At 39.3% G+C, this 26,593-nt stretch overlaps 2 protein-coding genes across 7 annotated transcripts in view; both read right to left on the bottom strand.

The window, feature by feature from the left end:
• The window catches only part of LOC130922959 (semaphorin-4G), a 46,182-nt gene extending 41,371 nt beyond the window's left edge, over window positions 1–4,811 (bottom strand). For all 3 annotated transcript variants that reach the window (XM_057848264.1, XM_057848265.1, XM_057848263.1), the window contains exon 1: window positions 4,530–4,811. The gene's annotated coding sequence lies outside the window, so the exon portion shown is untranslated. The remainder of the gene's footprint in view (window positions 1–4,529) is intronic.
• A 10,194-nt stretch (window positions 4,812–15,005) lies between these two features.
• The window catches only part of LOC130922807 (apoptosis-stimulating of p53 protein 2-like), a 57,444-nt gene continuing 45,856 nt past the window's right edge, over window positions 15,006–26,593 (bottom strand). For all 4 annotated transcript variants that reach the window (XM_057847919.1, XM_057847920.1, XM_057847921.1 and 1 more), the window contains 6 exons: window positions 25,405–26,243; window positions 22,305–22,442; window positions 22,099–22,232; window positions 21,842–22,008; window positions 21,565–21,764; window positions 15,006–16,133 (listed from right to left, as the gene is read on the bottom strand). In XM_057847919.1, coding sequence (XP_057703902.1) covers window positions 16,092–16,133; window positions 21,565–21,764; window positions 21,842–22,008; window positions 22,099–22,232; window positions 22,305–22,442; window positions 25,405–26,243 — 1,520 coding nt within the window. In that variant the 3' untranslated portion in view covers window positions 15,006–16,091. The remainder of the gene's footprint in view (window positions 16,134–21,564; window positions 21,765–21,841; window positions 22,009–22,098; window positions 22,233–22,304; window positions 22,443–25,404; window positions 26,244–26,593) is intronic.

The following is a 26,593-nucleotide window of genomic DNA, read 5'->3' as shown; positions in this document are numbered from 1 at the left end:
ACAGTGTCATGTCCACTTGTTACTTGTGTGTTTTGGTGTTTTGTCACCCTCTGCTGGCGCTTGGGTGCGACTGATTTTATGGGTTTCAGCAACATGAGCATTGTGTAATTATTGACATCAACAACGGCAAGCTATTAGTTAATTTTTTTTATTGAAAATTTTACAAATTTTATTAAAACGAAAACATTAAGAGGGGTTTTAATATAAAATTTATATAACTTGTACTAACATTTATCTTTTAAGAACTACAAGTCTTTCTATCCATGGATCGCTTTAACAGAATGTTAATGTTAATGCCATCTTGTTGATTTATTGTTATAATAAACAAATACAGTACTTATGTACAGTATGTTGAATGTATATATCCGTCTTGTGTCTTATCTTTCCATTCCTACAATAATTTACAGAAAAATATGGCATATTTTATAAATGGTTTGAATTGCAATTAATTACGATTAATTTTTAAGCTGTGATTAACTCGATTAAAAATTTTAATCATTTGACAGCCCAAGTATTGACTTATACTAACTTTCATGTGTATTGGTTCAGGTGATACACCATTCAATTCAAACCTTGTTTTCAAAAACTACTAAAACATTTTGAAAACTTCCAGAAAAAAAGTCTGGATTTTATTAGCAAATTTAAATTGCAATATTTGAAAATAAATCATATTAACATACACAACAAATACAAACTTGTAAAGATCTCTTAACTATCCAGGAATGTAAAAATCAAACATTTGTCTTAAGACCACTCAATATTTGTCCAAATAAATTAAATACAACTCAAAAAACGTCTTAATCGGGGTATAAAAAAAAAAAAATTTAAAATGAAGCCTTTCTTCAGGTAAAACACTACTGCTTTTGTCCACAAGCACAGCCAAACTCAACAAAACTGAAGACTTTTAACCTCGATTATGATTGATGTATGATTATCTGGAAAAAAATGTCCGCAATTGTTTCAATCCAAAAACTCCATGTAGCAGGTCCCACCGAGTGTCAAGACACAGCCGTGAATGGCCACAGCCAAACTTTTGGTGGATTTTATGGGTGAAACACGGTAATATAACAAAGGTCGCAATGCAGAAATCGCAGACATCAAGGAGTGGTCGAGCTTTTCTTTTTCAAATATCTACCCTTTTACATGTTTTTTTTTTCTTCAATTTTTATTTGTTTGGATCGATTATTTTTCATCTGAGATATTGGGGAAAATGCGACAGTAACCCAAAAAAAAAAAAAAAAAAATACAATTAAGCAATAGTTATGAGCTAGATATCCGTGACCTATTCACAGACACTATTTGTTCATTGTGACGTAATTTGTTTAAAGGTTTAAAATATGCAAGTGAATAATTGTAAAAAGTCATTTTTTTTAAAACTAAATATTAGACATCATTAATGATTCTAAGCTAAAAATGATAGACATTTCGAAAAATAAATATAATTATTTACCTTCTTTTTATGGCTCGGTTGAAACAAAAGCGGTTGCGCGGTGTCTGTAAATGGGGGTCTCCAGGGTAAAACGGAAAAATTAAAAATAGTTCTGGGGCTTAATGCGCCATGAAACTGCTATAGATATATTGCTTAAAAGTTGGTGGGGACAATTTGAGCATCCTGAAAAGTTGCTAGTGTTATGTCCCGACCCTCAAGGAGTGGGAACCTCTTGGTACCTCACGATACGTTTTGCGATACAAAGCTCACGATAATGATGGTCTGACGATATAGCGATTAGGGCTGCAACAATCGATTATTTTAGTAGTTGATTAATCGATGAAGTAGTTAATTCGAATAATCGAGTAATCGGATAAGGAACATGAAACATTAAAATACCTGAGGTGAGCCTCAAACGCTATAAAAAAATAAATAAACGAGGATCTATGTACAACAAAAGAACAATTTGCTAACGTACATAGCAAATATTTGCTAGCTTAAATGTATAACATGCTAAAGTTTTTTTTTGGCATTTTTACAATGCTCTTAATAAATGGCTCAGACTCATATTCCAACAGAAAAAAAGCTAAATATACCTATAAACTAAATTAGGAATGCATTAAAAAACATTAGCTCAAACAAAAACTTGGCTTACGTTGGTCTTAACAGGGAGCAGTTGGATTCAGCCATGTGAAATGAGGCAGACCAGAGGGCAGTGTATTCACCCCAATCAATAAAACTAAATGTAAAAAAACTTTTTAAAAAAAAACAACTTTCAAAATAAAACATTATAACGCCACTTTAATTAAACGAATACTCGAAGCAACACAATTTAATTCGAATATTTTTTTTCTAATCGAATACTCGAGTTAATCGATTAATCGTTGCAGCACTAATATCGATACAACGATTATCGATACATTGGTCAGGAAATCATTCTAGGATATTCTACAAAAAGCTAATAAACAGAAAAACAAGCTTTTGCTGTGAATTGGAATGAGTTTATCACTAGTAGACGTCCAATCCATTTGAAGTGGGAGGGTGGCAGCGAATGAATTCGTTCATTCGCTGCCATCCCTCCCACTTCAAACGGATTGAACGTCTATGGCAGTCAGTGGCAGCCAATGCCAGGCAATGAGTAATTTTGGGCCATTTAAAGTCATTTACCTGTTGAATTTCAGTTACTTCCTGTTGATTTTGGGGTATTTTATGGGTCACTTGCCGTTTACCTTGCGTTACAGAACAGGAAGTGACTTGAGAATCACCCAAATGAACAGGCAGTGACTCAAACTCAACAGGAAATGACCTGTAAATGCCCTAAAATGAACAGAAAGTGACCTGTAAATGCCCCAAAAATCGGACCGAATGACTTTGAATGCTCTGGTTTTGAATGAACGAACGTTCCCAGTCTAAATGGATTGGGCGTCGAGGATCGTCAGTAGCAGCTCTGTTTTTGTTTTTGCTTTTTTAATTGACACCTTTTTAAAAGGATATCTCCATTCTTGACAGGAGCATATCGATAACCTTTTGGGATACAAAGTATCACGATATATCACCATTTCGATATTTTGTCATGCTCCTACTACCGTCCCTATGCAAACCTACACCTATGCTATATTCCTATCTTCATTTCATAGCATTTTTCCTGTATGTAATATTTCCAAAGGAAACCCAATGCAGTGTAAGGCAGACATTAATCATTTGTACACCATGTTGCCTAAACCAGGTGTCCCCATCCACCGGGCCGTGGACCGGTTACCCGTCCATGGCACATTTGCTACCGGGCCGCACAGAAATAACATTTTATTAACGACCGCATTCTGGCCGAATTAACTTTGGCCTGTGCCCCTGCTTAACACATCAATATTCCTGCCTACTCTAGATATAATACTACAGTATAGATTAGAATGTCATCATAGAAGTCCATTGATTGGACTGCAAGCAGTACATCTTGTTTTGTATATGTAATATAGCTATGTGCGCTTGTCCTCCAAAAATAACGTATGACTTGGCCCCGGACGCAGCACATTTGTTCCCCCACACAAGTGAAAATGACTGGAAAACAGACGTCTTTGGAGAGATTTTTTACAGTGAAAAAGGGCACCTGACGAGCCAGAAGATGAGCCTACAATCTCGTAGACTCACGAACTGCGAAGGAGTGGATTTGATGCCCCGTTTGTGAATAAACCGAGTGATTCGAGCATGTCTGTGGAACAGGAGGATCAGCTTGTAGAGATATTGCAAATGACGGCGACCTTAAATGTACATTTGAGACAATTAAAGTCATTCAGGAATATCCTGACAGCGCTATGAGAACACTGAAAACCTTGCTACAATTTCCAACATCGCATCTTTGTGAAGCGGGCTTCTTAATTAATGCTTAACGACACGGCGAAGGCGTTAACGGTGAGAGAGCAGTGTGCAGCTAACATGGCAGGATGGGTCTGAGGAGAACTTTTGTCCATCCACGATCAAACGTTAGTTAATATTCCTTTCTTTAAGAAAGTTTGTAGTGCTTACTTTGGAATCGCTGCATTCGCGGCCATTTTTAATGTTACACGCATGCACAGGACAGCATAGTTGCAGTTTTTGATGGGTTGCAAAATTTGTCAAAACACCGGTCCGTGAAAAAAGACCCAAATAACACCGGTCCGTAGTGCAAAAACAGGTTGGGGACCCCTGGCCTAAACAACTGCAAACTATTCTCTTTAGTGAGCAACACAAAGTATATGCAGTACATTCAACAACTTATGGCAGAAGGCCACATCATTGTCAGTTGCACTGAACGAGTTAATTTGCTTCTGTGGGCCACATAAATGTTGTTCCGAGTTAGATTTCAGCCCCTCAGCCTCGAGTTAAACACCTGTGCTTTAATTTTTTTTTTTTTTTTTTTTTAATATATTTTTTATCTCCCCCTCACGCTCGTGAGATGTGATAGTAAGTTAATAAATAGCTTCAATCTGATTAGATCACAAGCTGGTACTTTGTCAAGTAGGCTATAAGGCAACAGATGTCGACAAACGCCTTTTGAAACACGAATTGTCTAAGAAATGACGTTAAGTGGAGGTATTATAAAGTGGGCGGTGTTGTTTCGTCTTACCTTAATAGCGTAGGGTTCGAAGAAAAAGCAGGAAAGGTCTCATCTTCGAGCTGCTCAGTCCGAGTGGACTTTAGTCCTTTTTTGTTTTTTTTACAGTCCTGTAGATCAACTCAACACACGGGAACACTAAAGCAAGCCAAACCCGCCCACGACGCTCACACTTGGACCTCCCATAACATCTTACTTGTCAGCCTCTTGCCTGTTGACTTCATCCGGTAATAGCCGTTTTTTTTTAGAGCCGGCGAAGAGACGTCATTAGCGGTGTGACTGTCAGTGTGAGTGACTGTGTTGAGGAAGGGAGAATAAAAAAAAGGTGCACCAGCGCAACCTGTCTTTTGAAATCTCAGTAAGGAGATCTGCGACACCAGCAGGACTGTTGAAGTACTGCAGATGTATTTTTTGGGGTGCAGATCTTCAATTTAGAACCAGAGGTGAAAGTGGCTAGAATTTCTTGCCGGAACTCCCCGATGTGAAGGTCGCCACAGAGCCAGAAATTTTATTTATTTATTTTTTATTTTTGCTTTCTTTTTTTCTTTTTTTTTTTTTTTGGGGGGGGGGGGGGGCAAACCTCTTAAACCACTGAAGCCTTACTAAAAAACTACTGAAGACAGTTATTTCTATAACACATACAAAAACTGATTTTCATTCAAAATTTTATTTTTTCAATGATTTGCAAAATAAAAGTTAACAAAAACAGCATAAACACCAACCTTCATCTACTAATTTTTATTTTCCCTCATTTCCTCACATATTAAATGCCAAATCTCAATTTTGACTACTTAAGAACATAGGATGTATATTAAAATTGAAATAATTTAAAGTGATGTAAACATTTACTTTTTGTTTTGTGTTAGGGTTTAGGGTTAGGGGTTAGGGTTTATAATAAAGTAAAATAATAAAGATTTAAGTAACATACATTCAGAAAAATAAGTACAAATGACTTATATCATGCAGAGTGAAATGAAATATATTTTGAAGATCGCGCAAACATGGACTTTTTTTTACATCATAAGGAAATGAATAAGTAGCCTAACATAAATGCACAAATATAAGTCCAAGGTGCACATTGACAGCTAAGATGCTCTGAACCTCCCCATCAGAGCAAATAAAACTTATGATAAATAAGCCTCCTCAACTCTTTCGTAGCTCTTAAAGATTTGATCCATTTTATGTTGAATTACCCTTTTTTTGTCGCATCAATTCAACAACCTTTTTTTTTTTTTTGCTGTAAAACATGCACATTTGAACCAATCAGAGCTAACTATCGCTGCTGATCACATGTCAGTATGTCAGCCAATTGAACAGATAAATGAGTCCAAGCGTTTTGCTTAGCTGCGTGCATTTGCACATTGACGTGACTCCTCATCGTCAGACTCAGATAACTCCAGCAGCTGGGGAAACCTCCATGCCGTCCGTGGAATAAAATCAATAGTAAATATTGGTGGATACAGATTACGCTACACAAGCACTTTATTACGCTTGTTGTTAACACTTGTGTATGTAAATCTAATGTTGGTAGATTGTTTTCTTCTTGGAGACTTTTTTAACTTTTTTTTTTTTAAACATAGCGTTTTGACAGTTGCCGTCATATTTTCAGAATCAAAGTACCGTGTACAGGAACAGCATTCCGGCTCTGAATCTTATACCGGAACTGCATTCTGGCCCTGAATTTTATACCGGAACTGCGTTCCTGATCGTTCTGGACCACTTTCACCCCTGAGTAGAACCCAAGGGCGTAGGTTTAGTCTCAATATTGGAAAGGGCAATATAACAGTATAACCTGCATGTACACTTTTTGCTGGGGGACGGGTCATTAATAAGACCAAATAGATTGGGTGAACGGTGGTCAGGACTACATTTCTCAGCAATAAGAACCTAATTAATTGATAGACTAAATCAAGGGTGTAGGTTTGCATAGGGACGGTAGGGACATATCACTACCAACTTTTCAGGATGCTCAAATTGTTCCCACCGACTTTAAGCAACTTATATGCATTATATAATAAGTTCTGTTATACAGGTAATTTAGACTGTATTCCTGTATGTTGTAAGGATAGAATCGACCCTACCATTATGAGGTGAATTATTTTCATTATGTTCACTTACATTTATCCCTTTTCACTTGCTGAATCCGCCGGTCGATTTTTTTCCCCCTCTCAAACGCACGTTTGATTGGCTGCTGATTTGACCCAGCCCCGACAAACACATGCACGCTCACACTCACACAGCCCCGACAGAAATACATGTCGACAACATGCTGCCTCCTCCGCCCCCTTCGAAGAGGAGGGATATTAGAAGTTTTTTTCAGCCAGCAGCAGCCACTGTATGTAATTTAAAAAGACACCAATGTTGTGGAGTTGAGAAACACACCTCTAATTTTGCTACTGAATGTCCGAACTGTATCAGAGTTAACAAAACATTAAACTGTGTGAATTTGCTAACCTGCAAAACTCGAGGAAGAAGCTGCTTAGAGAGAAGTGTCCTGCTGTTTGTGTTTTCTACTGTTAAGGTTAATTAAACTGTGAAAAATGTAGTGAACTCTGCTGGAAACCATAGAGCCAGAAAAACGTTAGCAAGAAGCTGCTTACAGAGAGAGACGGGTGCTGCATAACTTCATATGTTTCTCACACAACACAACACACCGCATAATCATAATTAACTAAGTACTTTTTTTTTTTTTAAATGTCGCGTTGCAATCGACTGGTTGATCGTGATCGAGGTAATGAGCACACCTGATTTAGCATATCTATTAATTAGGTTCATATTCACGAGAAATGTAGCCCTGCCCCTCGTTAACCCAATCTGTTTGGTCTTTTTAATGTTCCATCCCGAGCTAAAAGTGTACATGCAGATTATTCTGTTGTATCGTCCCTACCAATGTTGAGACCAAACCTACACCCCTGGGCTAAATGATTAATGCAAAATAAATCTGTATTGACTTATACTAACTTTCAAACGGCAAATTTACAGTATAACGTCTTAATCTGGTCATTTTTCTTCAATCTAGTCGAATAATTTTCTTCATCTTGTTTTGAGTTTTAAAGGCTAGTTAACACATTAATGTGTCAGATTCTTCCACTTACTTTTAGTAAATATTACTAGGGTTGTTCCGATCATGTTTTTTGCTCCCGATCCGATCGTTTTAGTTTGAGTATCTGCCGATCCCGATATTTCCCGATCCGATTGTGTTTTTTTTGCTCCCGATTCAAGTCCAATCATTCCCAATAATTTTTCATATACATTTTGGCAATGCATTAAGAAAAAAAATGAATAAAACTCGGACGAATATATACATTCAACATACAGTACATAAGTACTGTATTTGTTTATTATGACAATAAATCCTCAAGATGGCATTTACATGATTAACATTCTTTCTGTGAGAGGGATCCACGAATAGAAAGACTTGTAATTCTTAAAGGATAAATGTGACTTTGTATATTGTGACTAAATATTGCCATCTAGTGTATTAGTTGAGCTTTCAGTAAATTATACTGTAGCCATTTAACTGTTCTGCCCAAATGCATGATAGGAAATGGAACCATGACTGTCCGTAGTGGCACCAATTTATATATCTTTTCTGCATTGGGAAATAACAGGGTATTAAGAAAAAAAGATCAACTACTAACTTGCTTCCCCACATTGTTCTCCACGATATTTCTAATTGTTGAGAGAGGGATTGTAAGGCTTTAGCCAATTTAAAAAATGCTCCAAAGACTGCCAAAATTCACTATACTCATTTTACGCTGCCTTTGAGCTCTATATATAGGTAAAACGGCGCCATTATAATTTGAACGCGACAATGCGTGAGTACGTCGTGCAGCGTATGCGTTAATTGCTTTAAATATATTAATGTGATTCATTTTTTAAAAATATTTACCGCCGTTAACGCGATAAATTTGATAGCCCTACTTTAAGCCAAAACTAAAGACTCTGGATGAGTGTAAGGCATTTTGTCTGTAACGTTAAATACAAATAGAAGACGATTTAATTAAAAAATACATATATATTAAAAAAATGCATGTCCGATTTTTTTTTTTTGCCGATTCCGATACTTTGAAAATGACGTGATCGGACCCTTTAAATATTACTATTTGTTCTTATTAAGCCCATACATCTAAAAGTCGGTCATTTTTCACCTAAATCAAGAAAAAATGTTTTCAAATAATGTTTTGAACAATATCTACTCTTGAATTAAGAACATTTCTGACAAGTTTTTTTTTTAGATTAAATGTACAAACCTTTGCTTAAAATAAGTCTGTTATTTTTTTTTCAGCTAGCTATTTTTCTTATTTCAAGAAATCCGAGTAAAATTTACCTGAAGCACTGGCAGATAATTCCACTTATTTCTAGTATATTTACACTAAAACAAGGGAATTTAAGGTTGTTGTTGTTTTTTTTCCCCCCAGTTTTAAGAAAGTGGGTTTTTGCTGTGCATATGTATTGGTTCAGGTGATACACCGTTTGATTGAACATTTGAATAAATGTCTAATTAACGTTAAAATAGTAGAAAACGCATACAGGAGGACCGTCTCCCAAAGCAGCTTCCTTCTCAGGTTAGCAAGTTCACACAGTTTAATGTAATGGTAATGCTAACTGATGCAGGTCGGACTTTCAGTAGCAAAATTAGTGGTGAATTTCCCACCTTCACAATAATTTTTACATTACTTACAGTTATTGCTGGCCGAAAAAAACTTTTAATATCCCTCCTCTTCGGAGCGGGCGAAAGAGGCGGCATGTTGACATGCAACGTAATTCTGTACTGTGAGAGGGTGCGTGAGTGTAGGGTCATCAGCCAATCAAACGTGCATTTTGGGAAAAACAGACTTGCACATTCAGCAATTAAAAAAACAGGTAAATGTAGGTCTGAAGATAATGAAAATAATTTACTTAATAATGGTAGGGTCAATTCTATTATTACAACATAAGGGAAGACAATCTAAATGACCTATATAACTGAACATGTAATAAATATAATGCAATTAAGGTTGCTTAAAAGTTGGTGGTGACAATTTGAGCATTCTGAAAAGTTGGTAGTGTTTTGTCCCTACTGTCCCTATGCAAAGCTACGCCCTTGGTAGCTCCGTATTAAAATCCTAACTAAAAAAATTGAGGCAATTTTTTCCCAATGTTTTTTTTTTTTTTAAAGTAATATAATTTAGCTATAAGTTGAACATTTAACACTCTTCTGATTGAACCTGAATAATTAAAGAAATTGGCAATTAAAAGGCATGTCACGTAGGTTTCACCCCCACCCATAGGTGGACTTTGACTTTTGTGGCAGGGGGTGGGTTGGGGGTGCAAAAAATGTTGATTTAAAATAAACATAACTTAAGATAAATTTAACTTACAAGATATATACTCGGATGCCAGATGTTGGTAGCAGCGTGTTAAATGTACTCCATTACAGGCTGGCCTGATCGCAGTAGTTTTGAAGGTTGACAAGTTTAATGTTCTACTAACTCTGATGCAGGTCGTACTTTCAAGTAGCAAAATTAGTGGCGTTTCCCCCACTTCCATAACACTGACATCTTTTTACACAACTTACAGTGGCTGCTGCTAGCCAAAAAAACTTCTTAATATCCCTCCTCTTCGAAGGAAAATGGACCGGCACATTCAGCAAGTAAAAAGGGATAAATGTAAGTCTGAATAAATGAAAATAATGCACTTAATCATGGTAGGGTCTATTCTATCATTACAACATATGGGAAGACTATCTAAATTACCTACAGTATATAACTGAACTCTTTGGATAATGCAAATAATGTTGCTGAAAAGTTGGTGGGGATAATTTGAGCATCCTGAAAAGTTGTGTTATGTCCCTATCGTTCCTATGCAAACCTACGCCCTTGCTCTGTTGTCCAATTAACGTCTTTAGTGGGGCAAACTGAAACTGTGCTCGCCATTTTGGCAGCGCTCTCCAGCGTTTCATTGTCCAAATATTCAATCCTTGGTTCTCGCTCAGTAGTTGTTGTCGCTTTTGAAAGCTTAGGTTTGCCAAAATTACATATATCAACCTTGCCTCTTTTTTTTTTTTTTTGACCGCCTCCAAGGTGCTAGTCACATGATCTGTTTGAAAAAGAAGTTTGACCCATTATAAAATTATAAAAATATATTTTATTTCTTTCAGTTTTTATTGTTTTTACAACCTTCATAGACAACATTTTTCCGGCAAAGTCTTAATTTTAAATTCATACTTGGAAAGTCAACTACATGCAATGACATATTCGGCCACCAGGGGGCTACTTTGTGAGTAACAAATGAACGCAGAACTGAATGAAATACAGTACTGCATGTACTAGTATATTGTTCGTGTACCACTAGAGGGAGCCAGTGTACTACTTTCAAAAGCAGTGTTGTGTATAATAGGGATGCCACAAGTTTTGATAGTCAACAGAATCCTTCATGTTCTTTTTTAAACTTAAAAAAAAAAAACTGATGAAATGAAATCAATTTTGTTCTTTATAAAAAAGCATGTACTCAAAAGAGGTTAAAAAAAAGGGGGGCTTTTGACAAGTAAGGGTGCCACAATTGCTTTGAAAGCCAATTGATGGAATACTTTTTAATAATACAGAAAAAATAATTTAAAATGCAATCAAATGTTCTTATTAACTGATAAAGGTTCAAAATAAGCTTTGGGAAAATCGGATGTAAAAAATATCAAACTATTAATCCACTATCAATATAGTTGTCGATTAATGTGATTGTGGCAGCCCTATTGTGCATAAAAGTAACATGAAACTATCCAACCATACATTGCCGCTTAATATACAGGGTCAGGTCGCGGGGCAGCAGCTTTAGCAGGGAAGCCCAGACTTCCCTCTCCCCAGCCACTTCAACCAGCTCCTCCGGCGGGTTCCTAAGGCGTTCCCATGCCAGCTGAGAGACAGTCTCTCCAGCGTGTCTTGGGTCGTCTCCGGGGCCTCCTGCCAGCAGGACATGACCGAAACACCTCCCCTGGGAGGTGTCCAGGAGGCATCTGAACCAGATGCCCGAGACACCTCAGCTGGCTCCTCTCAATGTGGAAGAGTGGCAGCTCAACCCAGAGTCCCTCCCGGATGACAGAATTTCTCACCCTATCTTTAAGTGAGAGCCCAGACACCCTGCGGAGGAAACTCATTTCAGCCGCTTGTATCCGGGATCTTGTTCTTTCGGTCACGACCCACAGCTCGTGCCCATAAGTGAGGGTAGGAACGTAGATCGACTGGTAAACCGAGAGCTTCGCCTTTTGGCTTCAGCTCCTTCTTCGCCACAATATAAAACTAATAATTCAAAACAACATTCAAAAAAGCAAGATGAATAAAATATACTGTACACAGTATTTAGTGAAAGACATTGCGCAGTGCCTTTCGACCCAGTTGCTCGTTACATTCAGAAAGTCAACTATAGCACATTCCACCTGTGGTTCTCTCTTGCAGAGGCAAGAAATACTGCTTTGCTGATGAAGCACATCCACATCCAAATCACTGAGGCTGTCTACACTTAATGAGAAAGCCCGGAAGCTGCGGACCTTCAACTGAAATATCCAGAGGGGGCAGAACCTTAACTATAGGTGGGACCTTACTTGCATGAATAGTCCTGCCTGCAGGCCCTCTTAAAATGGCATATAGCCAAGGATTCTTATTGCCTTGTTATCATCATCATGCTCATATTTCACACAAAAGCATGATTAGTTGTTAATTAGTGATAACATCATCGACTCTTTCATTGCACGGACACTGATCAGGAATTCAGTTACTATAATCGTCGCGTAATTGCAGAGGATCAAGAATATACAGTGGGGAGAACAAGTATTTGATACACTGCCGATTTTGCTGGTTTTCCCACTAGCAAAGCATGGAGAGGTCTGTAATTCGTATCATAAGTTCTCTTCAACTGTGAGGGACGGAATCTAATACAAAAAAACAGAAACTCACGTTGTATGATTTTTAATACATACATACATATATATAATACTGTACATTTCTGTGTCCCCACATGATTATAGTCCCTTAGTCACCCTGAGCAAATGCATTCATCAAATCAATGAATGGATGTGCCAGAATTTTCTCCAGTTAAATGTGCAGAAGACAGAGGTGATCATTTTTGGGCCAAAAAAGGAAAGGTCAAAGATAAGCAGCCAACTTAGCACATTGTCACGTACAGCTACAAATCAAGTCAGAAACCTTGGCGTAATTATTGACTCAGACCTAAAATTTGATAGCCATTTAAAGTCCGTCACTAAATGCGCTTATTACCACCTAAAAAATATAACCAGAATTAAGGGGCTTCTGACTCAACAAGACATGGAAAAACTTATGCATGCATTCATTTTCAGCAGATTGGACTATTGCAACGGTATATTTACAGGTCTTGATAAAAAATCAGTCAGGAAGTTGCAGCTGGTACAGAATGCTGCAGCCAGAGTCCTCACAAATACAAGGAAGCTGGACCACATTACACCAGTTTTGAAATCGCTACACTGGCTTCCAGTAAGTCAAAGGATAGACTATAAAATACTACTGCTCGTCTACAAAACACTTAATGGCCTTGGACCAAAATACATGCTTGACTTGTTAGAGTCCTATGAGACATCTAGACCCCTAAGGTCGTCTGGAACCGGTCTTCTGCATGTTCCAAGAACAAGAACCAAGCAGGGTGAGGCAGCATTTAGTTATTATGCTCCTCACCTCTGGAACAAGTTACCCGAACGTCTGAAGTATGCTCAAACTGTTAGCTCTTTTAAATCAGGGCTAAAAACGCTTTTATTTAGCACTGCATATCTATAACTGTCTATATATTTCAATCTACCTGCTTTCTATTCCTCTTGTTTTTATCTCCATTGCTGATTTCAATTATTATTATTTGTAGTAGTTTTTGTTTTATTTTTATCTTATTTATTTTTATTCTGTGATTAAATGCGATCTTTTGTCTTCGTTTCTACGTTGTGTTGATTTAAATGTGATTTTTATGATCTTCATGTGATGTAAAGCACTTTGAATTGCCTTGTGTTGAATTGTGCTATATAAATAAATTTGCCTTGCCTTGCCTTAAATAATAAATTTGCATTTAATTGCATGAAATAAGTATTTGGTACGTCACAGAAATCAAACTTAATATTTGGTACAGAAACCTTTGTTTGCTATTACAGATACCAAATGTTTCCTGTAGTCCTTGACAAGGTTTGCACACACTGCAGCAGGGATTTTGGCCCACTCCTCCATGCAGATCTTCTCCAGCCTTCAGGTTTCGGGGCTGCTGCCGGGCAACACTGACTTTCAGCTCCCTCCATAGATTTTCTATCGGGTTCAGATCTGGTGACTGGCTAGGCCACTCCAGGACCTTAAGATTCTTCTTACGGAGCCACTCTTTAGTTGCCTTGGCTGTGTGCTTTGGGTCGTTGTCATGCTGGAAGACCCAGCTACGACCCATCTTCAGGGCTCTCACTGAAGGAATGAGGTTGTCAGCCAAGATCTGGCGATACATAGCCCCATCCATCCTCCCCTCAATACGGTGCAGTCGTCCTGTACCCTTGGCAGAGAAGCAGCCCCAAAAAATGATGTTTCCTCCTCCATGTTTCAAGGTTGGGATGGTGTTCTTGGGGTTGTACTCATCCTTCTTTTTCCTCCAAACACGACGAGCCGAGTTTAGACCAAAAAGTTCAATTATGGTCTCATCCGACCACATGACCTTCTGCCATTGCTCCTCTGGATCATCCAGATGGTCAGTGGCAAACTTCAGACGTGTCTGGACATGCACTGGCTTCAGCAGCGGGACCTTGCGTGCGCTGTAGGATTTTAATCCATGATGGCGTAATGGGTTTCCGATGATTTTCTTAGAGACTGTGGTTCCAGCTCTCTTCAGGTCATTGACCAGGTCCTGCCGTGTAGTTCTGGGCTGATCCCTCACCTTCCTCATGATCAGTGATGCCCCACAAGGTGAGATCTTGCATGGAGCCCCAGAACGAGGCAGACTGACCGTCAACTTGAACTTTTTCCATTTTCTAATAATCGCTCCAACAGTTGTTACCTTCTCACCAAGCTGCTTATTTTCCTGTAGCCCATCCCAGGCTTGTGCAGGTCTATAATTTTATCCCTGATGTCCTTACACAGCTCTTTGGTCTTGGCCATTGTGGAGAAGTTGGAGTTTGTTTGTTTGAGCATGTGAACAGGTGTCTTTTATACAGGTAACAAGTTCAAACAGGTGCAGTTACTTCCGGTAATGAGTGGAGAACAGGAGGGGTTCTTAAGAACTAAGAGCCGAAATATTTACTAGTTGGTTTCATGCAGTTAAATACAATTATTTAAAAATTATACAATGGGATTTTCTGGATTTTTGTATTAGATTCCGTCCCTCACAGTTGAAGAGAACATATGATACAAATTACAGACCTCTACATGGCTTGCAAGTGGGAAAACCAGCAAAATCGGCAGTGTATCAAATACTTGTTCTCCCACTGTACATGCGAGGATAATGAATGAATGGGGAAAAACAAGAAGTGGTACAAATTATTTTTATTATAAATGTTGAAAATGCTACAGTACATCTGAGGTTATACTTCTTAGACAGCATATAGGAACATGGTAACAAAAATAAATATCTGCATGGATGTCAGTATTGCATGGGGGTCTGGTGAGTCAAAAACAAAACAAAACTGCAGCCTATGAGCTATCTTGTTTCTTGGTAATCAGCTCCTTTCATCTTCCTACATAACTAGAGGGGAATCTCAAGGTCATTTTTACCACTGCGGTATCAAATGACTAGTTTGACAACAAAGCACATGTACAGATTAAGATTTGTGTACTAGTACGCTGTTTTTGATTTCTTTTTGACAGCATCAGTGCAGATATAAAATAGAGGCAAAGTCAAAAAGTAACCAGCCTCCGCCGATTGTCACGGCAATCGAGCCTTTTTAATGTCACGTATAACCCCTGACAGCCTTTTAAAAATATCAAATACTGAGTGTTCTGTTTACAACCACAGTTTCCGTCACTTAAATCTGACAGTAGTGATTAATAATAATAATAATAAAAACGTGGACAAAAATGCCATTAGTGTTAGAGAAAAGTGTCACAGTTGGGCCACAAAGTGTTCATCAGTTGATCCTTCATTTAATGCCGGGGTAAGGAACCTGTGGTCAAAAGGTCCTCTGAAGGCCTTACTACATTTATCAACAATGGCAAACATTTTAAAACATTTAAAGTTTACATTTTACCGCTGTTGGGTCCCCACCTCTGCTATAGTGTTTCTTCATTGCAGCAGCGTCCTTCGCTTCCTGGGTGGTTAAAGCCAGTGTGTGTGCATATATAAACCCTACTCACAAAATGTAAGGGAAATTATGCTTCGGTGTCCAATTGGACCACAGATTTTCAAAATGAATTGAATTAGTCCTTCTCTAAACTTTTGAATGCACATAGCACAGCTTCAAAATTCACTACAAGTGTTAAATCCTTGCAAATTTCCAAGGACCTTCACTTTTTTTTTTGGGATACTGAAATTTGACCCCAAAGCCGAATAGAACTGACTCTTTTTGCAAGTAGTGTGTATGTGTGTTAGTGTGCATGTTGAAATGAGCAGGAGTCCTTAAGCGAGGCTTCTCTGTCGTGGCTTTATTCTTGGGTACAGCTGCAAATGACAAGGGGATGGGGGGGAGCAACCCAGTGTTAAAAACAAAACAAAAAAAACTCTTTCAGTGCCATTGACAATGATAGATGTCCAATCTTTCTGCTCTTTTCATCTTTCTGCTATTAATTTAAATTTGTCACTCGTAGACAAACAATCCATTTGAATTGGGAGGACTAGCAACGGAAGAACGAATTTTCATTCCATCATGGTCAATGGCAGCAAACTGCTTTTTGATGGGTCAACTCATGATAGACATACTACAGGTAGTCCCCGGTATGCGACGTATTGGATTTACGTGATCTCCCTCGTCATTTTGTCTTAAGTGTTGTTTTTTTTTTTAAATTACATAAGAGTGTCACGTCGCCACCTCTCAACATTTAAGTACAGTATAAGGCGGAAAATACTCAGGTGACTTGAAGTTCCGCTCTGAGACCCCAAATTTGGCCAAATTTCAAAATTGTCCGATATGTATGTGTGATTTGGAAAGCTTAAAATCTCAATTTTCTGGGGGAGGAAAAATTTTGAACAGGAGGGCATTTAAATTTTTTTTTTTTTTAAACAGCAAAACCCTATCTGGAGGTGAAAGCACACAAGAGCAGAATTACAGACGCCATGACTCTAACGAGATATTACCGCATTCTTACCTTGTTTGTATCACCAAGTGTCAAGACACAGCTGTGAATGGCCACAGCTGGATTTTTGGGGGATTTTATGGGTGAAACACATAACAAGGGTCGCGATGCAGAAATCGCAGACATCGAGGAGTGGTCGAGATGTTCTTTTTCATATATTTACCCTTTGAAACTTTTTTTCTTCTTCAAATTTTCTTTGTTTGGATCGATTATTTATCATCTAACATATCTGAGGAAATGCGACAGTAACAAAAAAATACAATTAAGCGATAGTTATGAGTTAGATATCCGTGACTTTTTTACAGACACCATTTTTTTCATTGTGACATTTGTTTAAAAGTGTAAAATATGCGATTTTTAAAATATTTTTTAAGCGAAATATTAGATATCAATTAATGATTTAAAGCTAAAAATGACAGACATTTTGAATAATAAATATAATTAAATACATTCGTTTTATGGCTGGGTTGAAACAAAAGCGGTTGCGCAACGTCTGTAAACGGGGGTTTCCAGGGTGAAACTGACAAATTAAAAATAGTTCGGGGGCTTAATGCGCCATGAATCTGCTATGGCAGCATATAGACATATTGTTCTATCAAATACAACTTTTTGGCTTAAAATACAGAAGTTTCTTTTAAAGTGGAGTGCAAGAGCAGAAACTGCTTTTTCAGTCGCTCTGTGTTTTCCGCCATATTACAGTGGTACCATTCGTTCCTTGTTTGTACGTCAAAATGGCCATATGTCTAGCAAAGTTTTCCCATAAGAATACATTATAATTCCATTCATTCGTTCCACAGCCCGAAAACCTACACTAAATCCTTAATAAATACTGACGGTACTATTACAAATGGCAATTACACATAGCAAAACAAATAACTTTTAAATAAAAATTGGAATACAGTATTAATAATAATATTGATCTAATTTGGCGGATCTGTTTTGTGTGCTGTACCCGGAGACACCGCGTGGCTGACGTGACAAGTGAAATAGGTTTGGTAGAGATTTTACATTTTCTTTTAATGTTGTTGTTGTTGTTGGCGTCAACTGCGGCAGACAGTAGGCCTGTCGTGTTGCACAAGTTCTGAAATAAATTATTAAAAACCTGACAAAGCTGGCGATTTCTTTGGCGATGTTGTCACCTTAGCTTACGAACGGAGGTCGGAGGAGGACCGTCGAGATCGCAAATCCAGATCCAGTCCGTAGATCCAGTTCACGGACGCGCACACCACGCTTATATTTTTCCATCGTTTCCATCTTCATGTCAATGGTAAGCCTCACCTTTTTACTTTATTCACCACCTGCACACACCTCCTTGGAACCCATGTTGATTTCTCTCACAAGAAAATCTGCCGTGCTTCCGTCTTGCGAGAAAATACAGGAAACTGCGGCGCTGTCATAAATCGTCATATTTTGAGCATGTCGTCGGATGTAGAAACAAATGCCAAGTCAAATTTTACGTTGGATGCCGAAAAGATCGCGTATCGAAGCGATTGTATGTCGAAGTACCACTGAATTTGTCATTTGTTATTTATTCTGCCTGAGTAATCTAAATGGTTGATCTCTAATTGCTATGTATATCTGGTATTTCATTTTGCTATATGTGCGGTCCAGTGTTGTTTTTGGCAGCCATTTTAATTTTCTTCTTAGTCTTTTGGACGAAAATACTTATTAGTCTCAGTCATATTTTAGTCATTTCAAAATGTGTTCGCCTTCGTCAAGTTTTAGTCAATGAGAACTCAGACAAATTTCGTCAAGTTTTAATCGACAATTCTCAAAACGTTTTAGTCTATAAACTTCAAAATTTTTAGTCCATGGATAAATACATTATTTCCAACAATTTCGAATGAACATGACAGACGTGCACATAACTGTAGTCTACAAGGATATCACCATTTTCATGATGTTACTACACACTCAGCAGCAAAACAGCACATTATTTCCAATTAATTAAACTCAGCTGGACGCTAAGCCTGAACGATATATCGTTTAAACATCGCCATCGCGATGTGCGTGTGCGCAATAGTCCCATCGCAAGCACGTGCGATAGTTTTTCTTTTTTTTATCCACATACGCCTCACTTTCTGGTCTGCGCACAGCCTCCTACCCTCCCTCTCCCAGCCTTTTGATCCTCTCAGTCACTGCGGCACAACAATGGCTTTGATCTGGCCAAAGAAGCAGACTTCACACGGGCATCTGTCAATCATCGTTTAACTTGTTAAACAGTTGCAAGGAAGCTGCGCTGGAATGAATGTGTGTACTGTGGGGACGTTGGAGACATTTAAATGCCAGAAATGATCATGAGGAGTTTGAAATTTCTACATGTCACTTCAAAGGTCACAGCTAAAGTAGATTAACAGAAGCATTTAATAAAGCCAAGCATTTATCTGCTACAGTACTTTATTCTTGTTCAAAAATGATTTGGTTGGACAGTTATGTTTAAAACTTATCATAATTATGAAATTTGAAGTGCTTAAAAACCATTTATTTATATACATTTTTAAAATCACTTTGGGGGGGGGAGAAAAAAACATGTCTTATACACGGTGACCCAAAAAAAAGTTTACACTGCCATAATACAACTTAAATGCCATGTTTATTCAGCTTAGAATTAGAATTGAATCACAAATTATACATTATTGTAAAGAACATGTTAAAGAACATGTACAGTACACTCTATTTTTCAATGTGTCCTCCCTTAAGTGTCACAACAGCCTCCAGGCGCCTGCGGAACGCTTCTTTATGTAGGATGCTGTCATATTTTCCCAAGATCTAACAATGGACCTCTCCAAGGCTGCCACAGAAGTTTGTGGCTTCTTACAGGCACTGTCCTCCACAGTTGCCCATATGCTATAATCCAGGGGATTGAGATCTGGACTCTGGGGTGGCCACATATCACCTTGTCAATCAACTTTTTGGTCCGCACAGATCGGCACTTCCAGACCCAGGTTTTCGTGAGGCTGTTCCAATATCTTTCAGCTTCTTTTTAACTTTGTAGACTGCACATCTGGATATTCTCAGATTTGCTGCAATCTCAGTAGGTGTCAGACCGGCACGCAGCAATTCAGGTACAGCTAAAGTTTTCTTCATTTTCAGCAGAAGCACAGGAATTGTAGAGACGAGAGATTACCAGCTGCATTGAGTGACCTTAATGAATCACTTAAGCATGACAACCTATTTAGATATGTTTCAATGGCTTTTAAACAAGCAGTCAACTGAGTGTAAACTTTTTTTTTGGGTCAACCTGTATGTATCTCTTTCCAATGCTAAATCTGAATAAATACATTGGGCACAAAAAACACACACACAAAAAAAAAATTAAATAGGGGGGTGGGCTACTTCGCGGTTTTTCACTTATCGCGGCGGGTTCTGGTCCCCATTAACCGTGAAAAACAAGGGATGACTGTACACTGTGGTGATCTAAAGTCTTTCCAAACAGCTATTTAAGTCATCTTGTGAAAATATCTTGAAAAAAAATATATAATTTTTTTAAAATATCGCAATATATCGCAAACCCAAAAAAAATCGCAGCAATAGTTTTTCCCAATATCGTTCAGGCCTACTGGACGCCATGACCTGTATGTAAAATGTTTTGCAAGTTTAAGATGACACCGAGTCACTGCGCTTAATGCTCACGCTACAAGTTAGTTTAGTGTGTGATGCTCACTCAGCACAGACCTTAAAAGGCAAAAGCAACACGTCATATTTAGCCTAGATAAGAAAGTTAAACTTACTTAGCAACACCTGACACGTTTCACAAAAGGAGCTGGGAACGGGCCGGTGAGTAATCATGTGTGTGAGGCAGTGGGTAGGCGCAGCAAGTCACGAGTGACACGACCAAACACTACTAAATGCGGGCTAACTACACATACGATAAAAAAATACCACACATCGTGAATTTATGATGGAAACTTTGGCGAATTTTCATCTCGTTCTCGTGTCGTCAGATGACAACTGCCATCCGTCACGTTATGTTTTATTCTGCCAAGACACGTTTGCAACGCGTCACCGTGACGTCATCGTCTTGAAAAAATTGTTCTTTGACGAAATATTTTCGTTGTCGTCATCATTGACGAAAACAACACTGGTGCTGTCCGCTTTCCTCTGTGGCACTCTGGACTTATTTGACGTCACGCCAGCATTACTTCCTGTTACTCTCGAGTGCTGCTTTCACGTTGAGAAGCGGGGGTGAACATGAGATAATATTTTAAAAAGGCAGAGAAAATGTAGACTGTGTGGGCTCGGCGATGCCCCCCCCCCCCGTTAACTCGCTATTAGCCCGCTATCTTATTGAAAAGAGGTCGTTTTTCTCTGCTGGACTGTTGCCACTAATAGCTGCCGTTTTCCTAGTTGAATTGCCCAAGATTTGGACCTTATTTCTTTCAGTATTATCGTGCATTCATTGAGGTATGTTTTTGTAAGAAAAAATGTCTCTATTGATTTACTTTATAGCATTAATGTACACGCTTTGTCATGAATGTATTTTCTAATTGTGTGTTCATAATTTGGCGGTGGCAAGTTAATAAATGTCAGCTGTAAGAATGGTGTTATCGATGTTACTAGAGTGAAATAATATCTATTTACTGTGTCCTATTATTTTTTTTTACTTTAATATGACGCATAATACATGTTTTTGGATAGTTATTCTGAAATTTAGGGGGTATTTAGAGGTACTTAAAGAGATCATTCGGGTTACGTCGCCAGTGTAGGAACAGAACATGTTTGTAACCCGGGGACTATCTGTACTGTAAAATGCACATTGCTCAGCAAAACTGGCTACGTGAGTTGAATTGATGTCTTACCCCGAGTAGATTTCGAGGTATGTAGCCCTCGTTGTCTCCCAGGCGTGCCCACCACCATTCGACCTCGTTCTCGTCCTCCCTACGGACAACTGTCATGCAGTCGCCCTCGCGGAAGGACAGCTCGTCGGGGTTCTCTCCCGTAAAGTCCCACAAGGCGTAGACTACGCCCCTGTTCATGATGCCCATCTTCTCTTGAACGCCTGTGCACACAAGGACACACAAAAATGATGCATTCGACAAAGCAACCTTAAATTCTGATAGTATTTTTTCAACTGACCATAGAGGAACTGCGAGCACTGCGTGTAGCCTTCTTCCATCTCTTCACACTTGTCGGCCGCCGTCTGCATGTCGCTGTATGTTGTGTTAAAGACTGCAGCGGCCGACTCCACCAGGAACTTGCACACCTGAACGTTGTTGCAGGAGGCAGCACAGTGAAGAGGTGTCCTGAGGAACGACGACAAGAGAAAGAAATGTTAAAAAGACCATTGAAGCTACGCTCCATTTTTAATTCTGCTGTCCTAAACTTCAACTCACCAGCCATCGCTGTCCGCAGCGTTGACGTTGACGCCGTACTGGACCAGAAACTTGACAATCTCCGTGTGTCCGGCGCACACGGCGTTGTGGAGCGCGGTGATGCCTTCGTCGTTGGGCTGGCTGGGGTCCTCCACCTAAAAATGTCATGTTAAATGGAGTAAATTATTAAAACGGAAAAAGTCTGCATTTCTGGTTTGCGCCTTTACCTCATAGATAATTCTCTGGACTAGGTCAAATTCTCCCTCAAGAGACGAGTCGAGCAGCAGCGCCAGCGGGTTAAACTTGACTCGCATGTTGTGGTCGATACGCTCCGAACCCAGCTTCCGAAGGTTGGTCCTCTTGCCCTTCCGAGACACAACCGTAACAGTGAGTTTACTTCAACGCCCGTTCTCCGTCGTGCGCGCCTTCGACTGAGACTGAAGGGTGGGAGGTGATTTTTTGGGGGGCGATTAAACTGAGAGGTAAGAAACAACTTCACCTCTGTTAATTGAGCATTATGCAACCTGATTAGCCAGACAAAGAACAGAGGGAGGGGCTGAGATAAATAGGCCACAACATTGTTTTATAATTGGCTGACTTTTTGGGGCAAAACCTGCACAAATCCTCCAATGGTGGGATTACAAGGACCTGTAACCTGCAGTTTATTTTTAACACAAAGTGTGTCTTAGGGACTAAGGAGTAGTGTGGAAATCTAGGAGAAAAGTACTCTGAACTACTACTTAGTCACAGTAGAATAACGAGGGTTTTTACAAAGAAACAATAGCTGCGCTTGATGAAGATTATCCAATTATATAACCGCGACCTAGGTTCGGATTGTTGACTCAACAAATCTTGTGGAACTGACAAACATGCACTGTAAATAGTAAAACTCTCAAAAAGGTGCGCTAATTTAAAGGGAACTACGGACAGAAAGATTTGTAATTCTTAAAAGATTAATGTTAGTATGAGTTTTAATCATTTGATATTCAAACCCCTCAATGTTTTCGTTTTTATAAAATTTGCAAAATTAGTTTAATTAGTAGGTTGCCTTTGTTATTGACGACGCAATGCACTCTGGGTGGTGACGTCACTGGGCAGCGCTGCCGTACTTCCACAGTGTCACTCATTAGCTGCATAAACATGTAGTCTGTTCTGCCCTTCCAATTTGAACCCAAGCGGAAAGTGATGAGCAGGACAGCACTGTCGATATTTCCCAAAAGCAATAAAATGAGGTCTCCAGCAGGATTCGAACCCGCATTTCCAGTGCATCAGACAAGCGCGTAGACCACAGGAATATACTTCCGCGTGACAATAGGGTTATGATTTTCCTTATAAAGCAATCGCAACCCACATACGTTGTTTGTCTGTGCGGTAAAACCTGAAAGGGAAAAGTGCGGCTCGATTGACCAAGGAATCAGAAAATGTGACTCAATTCAAACAGCAAGAAGACAACAATAACATAAGGATTGTGTAAAGGGGCTTATTGAATACACAAAAAAACACGCAATCGCGAAAAGGGAGACACAAAAAGGTTCCTTGATACTCAGTCGGGATCAATAAAAAAACAACGGGGGAAAACTGCGGTGAGAGGCAGACAAACAAAAATAAAACGAGGCAATTATACAACTAGCGACGAAGGGATATACAAATTTTCAAAAGGCAGCAAGTCAATATATCGGCAAGCCGTCTAGAATCGGTTTAAGGACACTGCTGATGAGTTGGAATTGGATGAAGTTACGACGTTGGGAACTCATCCCACATATCTGTAACAAAACACTCTGACCAGCAGCAAAATGTGACAAAATCATGCTAGTCGTGTACTAGCTTCACTTGCTAGCTAGCACAGCTATTCTCCCAGTCCAGTCCAACTGCATCATGGCAATAACATATGTTTCTATTAACATATTTTGTAGAACAATTGTGGCTAATTAGTTCACTTTGAGATTTTAATAATGGGCTACTCAAGTTTTCGTCATTAACTTATTTAAAGTACTCGGAACTTTCAAATGATTTGTGCTCAATTGAATGATCAAGTTTTGGGGCAAAACTTTCATTTCTGAGTAAGCATAACTTGAAAGCTAAATTATGCTAGCTTGAAATGTATGAACTTAGCTCTTACAACTGATGCCTTGAAAAGAGTGCACTGGCAACAGCTTAGTCAGCCATACTCACTTACCTACGCATTAGGCTGTCGTGAGGACACTAGTGTTTGAATCCCATATGGGTTAACTTTATATGCTGCGTATACATAAAATGAAGTTGAACAAAAAAATTTTTGTGTGTGAAGGGACGTAAAAATAAAGACATGCAATTTCAATCCACGTATTATTCATCCAATCCATTTTCAACTTCAAATCTGAATTAAGTAGACACGTGGGCTGTTAATAGAGGTGTGTGACATTTCCGATTCTTAGATTATTCGCGATTCGGCTGTGGAATATTCAAGAACGATTCACAAACATCCAAATTCCGATTATTGAAATATGTCAAGTAAAGCGGAACTAAAACAGTCAGCGCGGTCTTCGGGACGCAATGAAGAATGGACCGAGAGTAAACATCATGCTTGTCATTACCCGGGTAATGACAATGCTCAACTCACGGCTCTGGCTCAACTCATGCTGCTAGATAAAAAAAACAATAATACCTGACTGCCGCTACGAACTACATCCACATAATGCTACGGTAGATCTCGCATGTATAAAGAACTAGATGCGAAATGACAGACTCTGCGGCATTAGCAGTACATGTATAGAAAACTAGATGCAAAATGACAGACTTGCCGGCGTTAGTAAACAGCCGCCATCTTGAAGCAGTAGACTTCCCTGGAAGGCTGTTGTAGCGAACCTTCCAAGCGAACCTAATTAACTGTTTATCTAAAATACTCCTAAATCGGCAAAATCCGACTTGAATCTATGTTTAAAACAGTTTGAAAACGTTCACATGTCGAAAGTAGACAGAACGGAAATATGGAATAACGGGAGCAATTTTAACAACTTTAAATGTTGATTCACAAATTTAAATTGAATGTTGTTTAAAGCTGATACAGAATGGGGACTTGAGTATTTTATTGACTGTTTTGAACTGTTGATACTGAAATAGTCGTTTACTTAAGCCTTCTTTAAGAGAGGATTTTTGTACAATTTATGTAGCTAATGTACGAAACGTTAAAAGCAGATAATAGCTGGGGGGCATCAATAATTGATTTATAATCGAATTGTAGCCTCTGACTCGTAATCAAATTGTTAGGTGCCCAAAGATTCTCACCTCTAGCTGTTAATTCACACAAAGTTACTTTAAATTACTGCATGTTTTTTTTTTTTTTCTTACCGGTGGCAATGCAACCTGACCGGTGACTTCAGGAGCTTTCATATTAAAGGTGTCCTCCCCCAAGCTGTCCTGCTCTGCTCCACTGGGGTATGGCGGGGGAGGGTAAGGGGGGAACTCTTCAAGAAAGCCATCTGGAGGCGCAGGGGGCAGATTAGGGACAGGGTCCTCCAGAAGAGAAGGAGGCGGTGGCGGGAAGAGCATGTCTTCGGGACGAGGGGCCGGGTGTGACGGAGGAGGTGGAGGAACGATGTCTTCGGCCTCGAGTAGGGCGGGCGTCAATCTGGTTTGTTCCGCAGGTGCTGGAATGTGAACATTACTATTTGGGAATTGGGGTCTCTCCGTTCCGGCATCTGAACGGTGGTCCTCTGTGCCATTTAAGGGGCCCGGAAGGTGCACACCCACAGGTACTTCTGCCCCTTTCTCTGCTTCACCAGGAAAAGTGGGAGTAGTTGGCGTGACAGCAGTGGTCTCCATGGCGGCCAGAGTGGTTTTCTGGTAAAGGAGCTTCTGGATGTTGGGCCCGGCGGGCCCTTCCGGCTCTGTGATAGAGCTGCGCTTCTTCAAGGGCCTGGGGGCATTGTAGAGCTTCTTCCTGAGGGCCTCCAGGTCACCGTCGCTCTGGTGACGGTAGGGGTTGGAAATGAAAGGCAGCAGCTTGGTGGGGCTGAGGGGCCGCGGGATGCGCTCAGTCTCTGGTTGGGCGCTGTCGGACGGACTCGGACCCGTGTGGTTGGCTACGTTATGGTCCACCTCTGACTCCGGTGCTGGGGAACGACGTTCCAGGTAGGGGTTCTCCACATGCTGGGGGCCTCCGCCGGGAATCACCGGCTTTCCGTACACTAAATAGGATGAAATAAAGATTAACTGCGAGTGAATGATTGTGTTTTGGGTCATTCCAGAATTTGAGGATATTTAGGCTTTAGAACTGTTGGAAAAATAAACCTACACTTTTCTGATTTTCTTCTTAACAGACATCAATAATAATAAATGATCAAAGGCATGACTAGCTAATCTAACAGTTCAATTGGAAAAAAAAAGTACGACATGATTTAATTCATTTATATGATTTATTTACTCTTATTCTGATCATGTCCATAACAGTGTTGTTGTATGTGGTAGAGTGAGAAATTATTTTAAAAATCAAAAATTGAAGAGGACACAGATTTTTTTCAACCTGTTCTTTTAGGAA

The sequence above is a fragment of the Corythoichthys intestinalis genome, chromosome 10, assembly GCF_030265065.1.
Source record: "Corythoichthys intestinalis isolate RoL2023-P3 chromosome 10, ASM3026506v1, whole genome shotgun sequence".
NCBI classification, from domain to species: Eukaryota; Metazoa; Chordata; class Actinopteri; order Syngnathiformes; family Syngnathidae; genus Corythoichthys; species Corythoichthys intestinalis.
Note: the sequence above shows the minus strand (reverse complement) of the source record. Positions and strands in the feature narration are given on the sequence as shown.